At 42.0% G+C, this 12,747-nt stretch overlaps 1 protein-coding gene across 1 annotated transcript in view; it reads right to left on the reverse strand.

Moving 5' to 3' along the window:
- LOC148818305 (uncharacterized protein C16orf52 homolog B) overlaps positions 1–12,747 on the reverse strand; it is a 32,527-nt gene that overhangs the window by 6,894 nt on the left and 12,886 nt on the right. The window contains exon 2 of the mRNA XM_088936717.1: positions 5,922–6,134. Coding sequence (XP_088792843.1) covers positions 5,922–6,134 — 213 coding nt within the window. The remainder of the gene's footprint in view (positions 1–5,921; positions 6,135–12,747) is intronic.

Raw genomic sequence — 12,747 nt, forward strand, 5'->3', positions numbered from 1 at the left:
ATGCACAATCAAACCTCGGAGAACAGGGGAAAAACACGTGGAAGAAAGTTGCAGATGCCTGGGATCCTAGCAATACATGAGATCAGGTACATGTCTGTGAAGCCGAAAAAGATTTTAACATCAACATTTTTTCATGCAGGCAACAAGTGGCACAGTGGGCCCTTACAACAACCGGACTGAGTATCCTTGCACAGCAGTAACTGAAATAACTTTACAACCTCTGGCATAGTGTACCACTAGTTTTTTTAATGTTTATGCAATTTCTTTATTCTGTTAAAAAGGGAAACGACTGTAGGTGATAATGGTCTTTAATAATATTATATTGTATTGTATATCCACTACTATATAAATGTATTTCACTGATGCTTTTGTGCAACCAAAACGAGTTGCAGTTTTATAACTTAAAAAATGTTGCTGCTTCATATGCCTCAATATCCCATTTCATGTCTGATCGACCGAATAGTAGAGATACAGTAACTGGAAATGAGTTTAATACTGCCTTCTTGAAAATTCAAACAAGGGACACTGTGAGTCACACATACTGTATCTGTTAATTCCACAAAAACGGTTAACTTGCAGATCAACCCCCTTAAGTATTTAGGGCTGCAGTTTTATACATGTAACAGTTCTCTAGCAGAAAACCTATTTTTAAATCCACCCTCTCAACAGTTTTTGATGTTAATGGAAGTCATAAATATTTCACAAGCGTTCAGACTACTGTGATGGACAGCAGCTGCTGCGTGTATTACTGGACAATCTGGCTTCTGTTGCTACTCCCACAGTGTAGAATATTTCAGAAAGTCCAGTTCACTGAAGCACAAATAAGGGGGGAATGACAGAAAAGATATAGCAAAATTCAATTAGTGGTTTACAAATCAGGCATTGAAATCACATTTCAAAATCAGTCACTTTTACAGCTCTGTGAATAAAGTTTTAAACTGTATAATGCAAATGTAGACACGCATCAGGGCCATGATCGGATTATAAAAACACACAGATTAAGTACTGTAACGTGTTTGCTAACATCTGTCGGGCAATTCTGCTCCAGCGTAGTCAAAACAAGCCCTGAAGGGCTCTTTCCCACAGCTTACCAATGGTAAGATAAAACACTGCACTGTATTTGGAATGAGAACCTCAAGGCTATTTAACCATTACAGAGGTTTTACTGAGCAGAACAGGAGCAACGTCTGCACTGAAGACGTCTGTGTCTGCACTGCACTGCCGCTGTCACGCACGGGTGTCATGGCTACACACTGAATCGTTAGTCTGCAAACTAAACTGCAAAATTAAATCCATTAATTAAATCCATAGTTAATATTAAAACTGATCAAAAGAACACCATTTCAGTGTTATATTTTATTTTATATTTTATTAACCTGTAATTCCGCATATATACAGTACAATATTGCATTACTGACTGTATTTTCAGAAGAGCCTGATTTCCCTCAGCCTTTATTTTATTGCAGTTTTGCTTACTCACTTTATCTGTGTTTTTTACATATTTGTGTCAGTGAGTTTTTGTTATTTGTATCAGGTTACTTTGGTCATTTTCTTATTTACTTTCTATACATTTGAAATGATCCAAATTAAACATTTTTATTCTTTAATATACAAATGTAAATATAGAACATCTGATTTAGCTATATAAAGGCCTTGGGTGCCATAATTTCTAAGTTGTTAAAGTACTGGCCAGACTAACAAAATGCATCAGCAAAACCTGCTGTTTTAGACTGAAATTGAAATTAGTCAGATGAAGTTCCATAACCTGTACATCATCTCGCATTCGGGTACCAGAGCTTTTATTCTGAAATGAAATAAAAAGTGGATTTAAACAAAACAGTGTTGAAAAGGTGCCAAAAGCAGTCATTCAACAAGTTAGTGCTGGACTTCCTACAGCAGGAAATCAAGGAAACTCTTTTTAAATGTGGGTCGCGACCTTTCCCTCCAACGCCGAACTGCACTACCAGCACAGCGGCCTTCCGTTGCAGACAGCCTGAAGAGCACATGGTGCTGCTCGCCGACTCTGCGAGACCAGCTGAGGGAGTGTGGCGGCTAACCCACTAAGCCAGGCAGACAGTGGCTAATATTTATGTCTGCCCCTGCTGACAGCCCATATGTTAGTCCAGACTGCGTTGCAGAGCAGTGGCTTCCTTGACCTGGAACAGAAATAAGGAACCTGTTCAGAGGACTGAGCATCTCCTCTATGGATAGTAGGGTCTTGTGCACATGGCACAAAGCCCCCTTTCATCTACAGTGGCCTGAAGCCAACCCACTACTACCAAGCACCTGTGTAAGGCTATGAAAATGCATACCAGTCGCCCGTATGTGGAAGATTAAAAACAAAGCTGGCACACTGAGAAACACCCACCCAAAGCAAACATTTCTAAATTAATCTATGAATGACAGGCCTTGTAAGTTATTGGTAAACAGCAGGGTATCGGAGACACATGCATTGCTTGCCTCTGCCTTGTGCACAAGAAATCAGCATGTACACATAATGTCACATCTTGACTTTCATTTCACGGCTTTAAGAGATTTTGAAAGATATTGCCAGTTGTACGTCTGACATGCACAAACCAAGAGCTTACAGGATCATAAGAGTTAAACGTAATCACAAAGCATTTCCTCTTTATACCTTTTAAACCAAAGAACACACTGTACAGAACAGTGCATCCAGACTGTTTTTTCAAGCAGAGATCTCCCTTTATCTATGTCCTACTTTATGATTTCCCGCCTCCGCAAAAAATGACTCATTTCCCAAAAAAGTGTGACAATCACAAATCTCAAAAAAAAACTAAGAACAATTTTGAGCCATTTATCTTCGATTCATTCCCCAATTCAGATTCTCAAGACAATTTCAATGCATTAATATTACATTTAAAGCCTGCACATTCAACAGATTTTCATCAGCTGGTATACTTTATACTCTAGTGCTTTCAAGAAAATTGCTCTTAATTCTCTTCCCTACTGTTTCCCCATACAAATTAGGTTTACACCAAATACAGAGATAAAAACTGGGCTGGATATACGACTGAGATTCCTGTGAAGACTCCAATGCCAGCTCATCAGCATTTAACTAGGATGAGCTATCCAACGATCTTGATTTAAACTGTGAAACAGCAATTAAAAATCCCTATTAATAAAAAACATGGGACTCATCGACAAATTCAAATCATTAAAAAACAAAATAGAATGATTTATAAGTGTTATAGATTCTCAATTAGCAATGCCTGATATTTTTGTATTAGAAACTATTTATTAAAATGAGTCACATTTTAAGGCTCATGAAATAAATCTCTTCCTGGCCTATATTATCTTTTAAGATTTCAAGATAGTTTAATACATATTTTTCTTTTTAGGAAGTAATTGGCACTTTAAACTTCTGGACAGACAGATGCAAAGTCAGCACAGAAATGATGACAGAGCACTTTAAGACTATTGCAGAAAACTCCCACAGAGAAATCAAAGCAGCCATTTCGCACTATTTTAATCACTGTATTTGTTAGCAACATTAACAGCCCAGTGGAGTGTGCTCACAGTTTAGCAGATAATTAAGATGACATTCAGGGATGTACCCACAATAAATAGCAGGAAAATAATTTGCTACAACACTTGCCTGAACTTTAATATCTGACATACCCAATATTAATGAAAGTTAAATCCACACTGGAAAGACAGAAGGAAGAAAACGTTTCAGCATGGAATTAAGCTTTACTTGTTCCTGTACAGCCAACACATGCTGACGCGGCAGCCCACGTAAACATTAAAGGTGAATTAGCATAAAATATTTTTGTCAAAATTTCAATTTGTACATAAGAATATTAAAAATGATTATTAAGGAGAGAGAAGTAGGACAGGATCTGACCCTCTGATCTCAATCAAAACTTTTGTCCAGGTGCCTCCATCAGGGCGCCAAAGTGTTGCTTTGTATGGCTAAGTAGCTCTTCAATCAATCCAGCTCCAACTCCTTAAGGACAGAAGTGCCTCACATTTCAGGTGTGAAAGGCATTTCCTCTGAATTTTGTTGGTGACTGAGAGGAGCCGTTCTTTGCATTGTCTTGTCAATATCTTTTTATATATATACACACACACACATCACCTTTATATCTTGTTTTTTAAAACATCAAATACTGTTGCAAGCATCTGGTCAATACTAAAGATATTTAGCTTCTTTACTTTGTCTGCATTTGACATGAATTATATTAGGAATTAATCTGTTTTTTCTTCCTTGAACTCCTCCTAGGCCGGCAACAGCTTTTATTGCTGACTGAAGCAGACCACAACTTGCCAGCACTCAGGTGTACCAAGCCCTTAGCCTGGACCTTGTGGTTGTAGCTGACTGCCTGAACACTAATGCAATGCAGACAGCACTCCTCTAAAAACAACAGTGTTGATCTTGGTTTTCAGTTTATCTCTGAGCTTTTCTCAGCAGGGACACTAAAATTCCTCTTCCAGTTCAGCAGCTCAGGAGGAAGCTCTCACTGCTCTACCTCTGTAACACTGTTGAGCTCGGGTCCTTGCTGAAAACCAAAGTTGTCACATTTCTCTTTAACCACCATGGGAACTGTGTTTTAATTACGTTAAGTTTTCAAAGCTGATCTGCAGCAGCCAGAAGCACCGCAGCTCACACAGATGTAGTTCACACCAAACGCAGCGCTACAGAGCACCAGCAGAAGGCTGTCTTCCTCTGTGAACAGCAATAAAGAATGAGAAATCAAGGCAATGTTGGCCTCTGTGCACTAATGAAGCAGATCAGCCCAAGGGCACAAGCAGACTCCATTACAAAGGCTGCTCCGGCATACTGAATCCCAAAATCTACAACCAGCACCAGTCACGTCTCAGAAAGACTTGTGCTTCACTCTTTACACTTTATGCTTTTTGTTCATATCAGAATCCTAAAGATTGCAGAGAGAATAACTGGCAGAATGCGTGTTAGTTTTTAAAGAAGAGTTTATAAGCGCTGGGGTTTAATGTCCTCTTTGTTCTTCTCAAGGGGAAATCAGAGCACATGTAATTGCTGTGTGAATACAGGCCGATCCCTAGTGGCTTGAGAACTTTCTCCTTAGCCCGTAAACAATGAATTCTTCTCTAATGGTCAGACGGCATTGTTATAATTGAACACTGAACCGGTGAGATTTATGCAGGAAGCAGTGTTCATAATTGGAAACTGGTGGAGCTGGAAGTAATTAGACGTATGTTCTGATGCTGGTACAAGGCTGGTGCTCAGATAGGTCAACACTAATCAGCCAGAAAAAGAAACTTCTACCGGCGAAGCTGGCTGCCAAGCCCCTGCACAGAAGAGCAGACCCATTGTTTTCCTTACAGTTCTCTACATGTGCAGGATTAGCCCGGCAGATGGGTATGTCAGCATCAACCACCATCTCCCAGAGACCAGAACCACCTGCTCCTGGCACTGCTGTGCGGATGGATATCCTCAGGCCAGCACTGCTCAAGGAATCAGGATTATCAACTTGGATGGGAGACATGAGCCCTAACGAGACTCGGGTCCCCTTCCAAAACGGTTTTCACAGGCGGACCGTAGAGTTATTTTAAAATTATACTGGAGAAATGACCAAAACTCTTCTGTATAATATTAAAGAAATTGCTTTAGTTTCCTACGGACACACTGCTTATGAAAGCCTTCACAAACAGTATTTCTATTTAAAGTAAAATAAAGTCCTAGAAAACTCTTACTTTCTGTTCTTAGGTTATTTTTCCCCTATCAAGAGCAGGAAGTATTTTTTACAGGATCCTCTGCCAGACCCCACAAAGTATGGAAATAGTTTCCAAAATCCCCAGGACAGTGTGCAGTGCAGGTACGGGCACAGTGAAGAATGCTCTTCTAACCATCCTGAAACTGAAAATGAGGAGTACAAATTAGCCACAGGTGGCGTGTTTGGAGGAACCCAAAAGAAACTTACTTCCAGTGAATGCTATCCAGCGTGCGTACTTCGTGGCTTCCCTGCGCCAGTGTGAAGCCACTAACAAGCCGCACGTGACAGTCAAGGATATGATCCCCATGATGATGAAAAACAGCGTGGTGACCCATTCCGGAGGCAGCCGCGGGGGGATGCAGGTCCGGTCCCGTCCATGGATAGTCTGACACTGTCGGACCAGGCCCACGGTAAGAGCACCTGCAACACAAAGCACAGGCCTGAGACGCCACTCAGCACCGAGAGCAGAGCCCGCCTCACAGCGAGGGGCGGACGCATGGAGGACAGGAGACACAGCCTTACAGGAGAGCCGGGCAGGCTGCTCACCACACCGCAATTACAGCACAGTAGATCACCAGCGCTTGCAAAAAAACACGAATCTGTCCACATTGGATCAATAATTAACTGAAGTGTGCTACAATGAACTATACAAGCAAGCAGAAAAAAAGCTGAAATGAGCACTGCATAAGAGCTTCCATTATAGCAATTCAAAATCTCTCTTCTTATTCAGTGTTAGTAAATTTACAGGTACTTAGAAATATCTAAAAACCGCACACCAGAAAAAGAATGACATACTTCCCATTGAGCTTCTGATGTGTCATGCCTTTTAACTAACCAGGGCTTGTACAGAATGCCTGTGACAAGACGACTATACAGCAGATTCTTTTCAAAAGCTGTTCTTATATTTTCAGTAAGAGAAGACGATTACCTGACCTGAATGGAAGGAATGCAACAGCATTTCAAACTCAAATTAAGACGACAAATCAGATTCTGTCCAAAGGGCAGACAAAGAAACAGAAATGACCTTACCATGCCTGCCGTTTTTACCTCGATTATTTATTGAAATGATGTTAAAGCACATTACTGGCCTAGAAAGCAACAGTAATAACAGCATTGGTCGACAAAGACAAAAGTTCGATGTACTGTGACACTCTGAGACTGTACTCTGCGGTCAGCTGGTCTTCCAAAGCCAACATGTTTTACCATGGTGCCAGTGGAGCTTGTAGGGCACAGACTCGCACCACGCTGCATGGACCCGCAGGCACTGAAAGGCCATGCAAAAACAGCGAAGTGTTCGTACAGTTGGTCCCCGCACTCCTCAGACCCCAGGGGTGGGGATTTCCAACCACGAAAACACGGCAGGAGGCGAGTTCTCTTCGGGGCTCACTTCACACAGGAGGTTAAGTGGGGATGTCTTTGTGGGGACAGTTGGAAGAACTGGACGATCAAGCGAAAAACCAAAACGGAAAAGGGCAATCTTCTGTACCGACACTTCTCCTGAACAGATCAAACCCGTGAGACGACTGTACGTGCCGACTCTCCTGACCTTTGGCATTCTTTCCTAGTCTCTAGTCAATGGGCTAGAAATGATCACAAGGCCGACACAGATAGCGTCCATTAGCCCCTTTCGTAATCAATTAACCTCAAAAAAGACTCTCCTGACTTAGGAGTCTTCCCTGACAAGCTGCCTTTGGGGATGAAACATGAACAGGGCAGGAATTAAAGGGCAAGAAGCCATGTTTAGCGTAGTGGGGAATACATTTTGGAAAATGAATTATCACAGCTGGGGGGTCTTTAAAGCTTTGTCCAAAACACTCCCTGGGGCTCAGCACTCTGAATATAAACGGGTTAATCACAAAGCTAGGGCTAAGCCACACACACACACACACACATCTGCCTGCAGGTCCATCGCATGAAAACCAGCTCGTTCACTGTGAAGGTGTCTAGTTTTGCTCCAGTACTAGTGTGCCAGCAGGAGAAACAGAGGCCAATGTGCATCTCCTCTTACGCGCTGACACTCCGAGCAAGGCTGCTCCTGTTTAATGTGGTCAGGCAGGACATGATAAAAAACATTAGCAGCTGACAAAGTTATCCAGCTGAAGCCCGTTACGTATTTGGGCTTTTTAATGATGATTTCATTTTTAATGAAACCGCAGAACTCCCAGCAGTGGTGACCTCTTGATTCATTTCTGTTTCACCTTTAGAAAAATGTACAGTGGTTGGCATGGAAACAAGCCTGGCGGATGAAGACATTAAAAAGCAGCAAAAAAAAATGAATGAGGTCTCTGGTGCTTTAGTAATTCATATGTAGCTTGGCTGAAAGGAATAACTCGCACAGCATGTATGACACTCTGCCCACCTCCATAGGGGACACACAGATGACTTGTCCAAGATCAGATTTTGACTTAGTTGCCTGTTGGGCCCAACAGTTTTATACAAGTCAGTTCTGAGCTCAGACCTTAAACGCTACAAGAACAGCTGTCTATGACTGATGAAGCTTGCTTTTCACTGGGCTTCTCTATCAAGGCTACAGCCTGAAGAAATCAATTTCCTGATTGGAAACTTGGAAAAATACTTGCATTCTGCTTTATACTGCAGGTTTTTTTCTGTTTAACTCTTTGCGGGTTTTGCGGAACGAAAAAAAAGATTTATATACTGTAGACTACAAAAGCCAAATGAAAAACTCTTTTAAGATGGAATAGATCCTCTATTAGCTCCTGTTGAAGTAATTCACTTTGTGGATGCATTTGATTCTTTCAAAAAACAGCTGGACGAGATCCCTGGACTAATGAGCTACTGTCAAACTGGCTGGATGGGTTCAAATGGCCCCCCGTCGTTTGTGACTGAAGATCGTTTTGACTCCTTGAAAAGACCGGGTGCTGATGCTGGCATGTGGCTTGATTTTGGATTCCTTCTGGGATGCGGTAATGCTGCAGTGGAAACGCACCAGGATCATGAAGACAAAGGAAACGTGAGAAGCCTATGCAGGGTGCGAAACCCTCTTCGACATTTCTTCCTCCCACCTTCCAGCTCGTGCTCGACACCGGAGATTCCAAATCGGTGCACAACCCCTGATCCTTTAATCTGAAGCACAACGAGTCCACCACCGTTTCTCCAGCTACCATAATCCTAATAACGAATAAAACAAAATCAAACTCTAGACGACTAGAGGATTCCCCGGGAGCTACCCTTCACGGAAAGATTCAGCCCTAAAATGGAGCTGTCTAACGGGCTTGCGCTTACTGAGGAGTGAAGTGACTGCTTGATTGCGAGGACAGGAAGAGCCGAGCAATAAAACCAGGTGGATACTGGCTGAGAAAATCAGTTTGCAGAAAAGACCCAGCCCTGTACTTGAATGTCGTTAGTCTGTTCTCAAATCAACTTTTAGTGGTCTAAACGTAGAGCACACAAAACAACAGTGCATTTAGACTCTGAAGGCATTACATAAGCCAAATCCTTTTCAAAAGAATAAAGAGCTTTAACTACTTTTCAGAAAAACACAAATGACTACCTGTATCTTACTGCATATAACACATGACACACATATATATATATAAAGCATACTTTTCTAAACAAGGTGTTTTAGAATTTAGCTCTTAAGGGTTCTGGCCATTAGTTAATATACCATCAATTTCTGAAGCCTGTGTGTTTTAAAGGGGCCTAATAACCCATGATCTCAGGCCTGTGCCATGTGATGTCTTTCAAAGAAAGCACAAACAGAGCCCCGCCCCCAGCCAGCAGCACAGGAAGTGTGCACCAGGGCATTGACCACAGCCAGACATCTATAAACAACATAGCCAGCGAGTGCACGAGGTGGAATACTGGGCACCGCTGAAAGGTTTGATGGCGAGGTACTAAAAAAGCAGGATAAACGCCGCACAGCAACATTTGTAGAATGACTCATTTTTTCCACAACGGAGAAGAAAGAGGCGTATTTGATTTTGCCGTTCCCCTACTCTCCGGAGTTAGGGATTAACATTATTTTAACTCCGCAGTCCTTCCCTTCGGCCACACCACTCCGTCAGACCAAATGAAAAGCAAAGCGCATCTCATGACATTTCAGGCCTTGCCTGTAATACAAGAATACAGAAGCACATTACGTGACGCACAACACATCATAAGGCAGCTTATTATTTAAGTATTAAATCAGGAAGAAAATGAGAACAAACTGGATGCTCCAAAATTCTTGATGGGGTAAATAATTTCAGAGTTTCAGACACACCAGGCCTAAAATCCTGATTCCGAACACCATCTGTAAGGGGTAACCCTGCACTGAAACAGGCTGTAAGCTAATAACAAGGAAGCTCAAACCAGAGGGGGTCTGCCTCTCACCCCGCAGTAAAATAGCCATCAGCCTGGGAAGTACTATATACTTAGTAAAAAGGAAATGCAGAAGAGGTACAGTATTCTCTTTGATTAGCAATACCACTCCCGTTCACTTTCAGCAACACAAACTTCACAACACAAGGGCTATCACAGTCCTGGCATTCCTAAGCGATCAACAACAGACTGTACTACACACCTACTTTCACTCTGTATGTAAAAGCAACATTCGGCTCAAGTCGGAAAAGCACAATTTATTCCGTCATTTATTTTGGAATCACCAGCAATAAAAAATATTTCTAAAGAAGTACAATGTCTGACTTCTGTTTTAAGGCAGTAGAAGGGTTTTACTTCTTCATACTGCACTGTTAAACTAGTGCAGCTTACAATAAAGGGCACCGTAAATATCGAAAAACCCTCAGAAAGGGCGATTGTTTCTCCCTTTAGACTATTAAAAGGTTGAAATGAGTGTTTGCCAGCTGCTTTTGTGTGACACAGGGATTTGTGCAACAGCCAAAGTATTTAGAGTGCATTAGAAGAGTATTTACAGGGTTTAATAGAGGCTAATGTCTGTATTTTAGAAATATTTCCCCAACACCAGTCAGTCCCCTGCTGCTTCCAAGTTCACATCTGAATATCTCCATTACAACAAGCAGGCACGCTATCATGTACATTTACAGCCACTCACCGCACTGGCCCATCAGCGTAAGACCACAAAAACATGCTTCGTTTTCACACATCACTTATTCGTACACTAGAAACAGGAATACCTGGCAGCCTCTGCCCAGAGGAGTGAAGAGTGTGTTATCTTGCCTTCTGCAGACTCTGCAAACCCCACACAAATCCATGTTATAAAATGACACTAATATTGTGGCACTAACATCTCGTATTCTCAGGGATCACCAGAAATGAGGCAGTTACTGGAGTGTAGTCAAATGCTCACAAAAGATGTCTCTCTCCTCCTCAAGTGCACCTCAACCCCTAGTTAGGCCTTTCTGAGCCAGCAGAGAGATTAACTTTATGATGCAGACAACTGCACAATCTCACAGTATCAACGCCTTTCTTCAGCGCCTATAGGAATGCATTCTGAAACCTGTCTCATTCCGCAGCCTCATTGTTTTGATTTACCACTGCAGAGAAACTACTGGCTGATCCCAACGGACACATTAGCAGGGGCTCCATTGAGAAGAACAGCAGAGCAACTGAAAAGCAGGGATTTAAACCTGCATGAAATTGTCAAACTAATCCACTTACTCGAACTGGTGCTCAGAAATTTACTGTCAAATCCTATTAGTTTAAATGAAGCTGTTTTGAATAAAAGCTACGTTTGTTTCTGCTGAGGTGATGTAATCAAGTCCCTCTCTATAGGAAGGGCTCTGTCTGCAAAACGTTCAGTGTTTACCACAACAAAGGCACCTATTGTAAAACAACTCCATTTGTGGGAGGCAAATGTTTAAAATCACAGATGGCTTACTAAAAATATTTTTTGTAAAAGTTTAAACATCCTACAGGACGGTGCAGCGGCTAGTAACATGTTTAAAGAAATAAGGATTCTCATTAATTCATCACTGCTTGCTCCTTGCACTTGAATCACAGCCTGTGGAGGTGCTAGACCATCCACAACATGCTTAGGGAAGAACTGCAATAAAGAACGAAACAAAAGCACAAATATACACCCTTTCCTGTATTTGAACTTTCGACTCGGTGATGACACTTTTAAACAATGCAACAGGTTAAAACACTCATGAAGGAAATCTGCACAGTACTGTTGTAAAAAAAGAAACGTGATTCACCTTTAACAACACATGACATGACAGCTTGCATCCCCTTGTCCGTGCTGAATCGTGTTCTAAACCTCACAATCCGCAGTCCGACAGACACGGTATGGAGGATACGCTGTCTACTCACATTATCCAGATGGAGACACAGCAATCATAACCCTCGACTACACTTATGGAAAACTATGAAAACGTAGCTTTTTATTGACCCACACAAAACAAACGTACATCAATAAACATTTATTCTGGAATGAGGGCTTCAAGCACAATCAACTGCAAAAGACAGAAGCACCTCCTTATTTCAGTCTGGGCTTTCCTTGCACACACAAGCTCTACAGCTTGCTGCCTGGCGAGAGTACAGGAGGAAGAGTTCAGCGCTGTCATCATCCATGGGGGGGATTTGGGTAAGCATGACTGCTGAGCAACTCTTCCTGCAGTCCCCCACAGCCCCGCTCATCTGCTCCAGGAGACACGGCCACTCACAACACAAGCTGGAGGAACACAGCTGAGAAAAGCAGCTCTGCAGATAATCAAGTCAGCCCAGCCTACAGACACAAAAGGTCTGACAGGCTGCAGCTCTACTGTATCAATCAGCCGCACGTCTCTTATACAGAAAGCCTAATTTTTTTCCATGTTTGCTCCAGCTGATTTTAAAACCACAACAAAGCAGATTCCACTGTGGTCTTTTTCTGTATTTCACTTTGAACAAAACTGCCAGGTTTTTTTTCCCCCTGAATTTGACATAAAACACAGGCTAATGTCTAGGACATTAAACCAGGTATTGTTTCTTTTACTGCTTCATTTATCTGTTGTATTCAAAGCCAAACCTAACCTGCTTTGCTAGGAAACAAAACGGCGAAACACCCTGTGGCTAGGTCACTCAACTGACTAGGTAGCGAGATGGAAAAATATTGTTCTGTTACACAACAGCA

This window comes from Atractosteus spatula, chromosome 18 (genome assembly GCF_055471065.1).
Source record: "Atractosteus spatula isolate fAtrSpa1 chromosome 18, fAtrSpa1.hap1, whole genome shotgun sequence".
In the NCBI taxonomy this organism is placed as follows: domain Eukaryota; kingdom Metazoa; phylum Chordata; class Actinopteri; order Semionotiformes; family Lepisosteidae; genus Atractosteus; species Atractosteus spatula.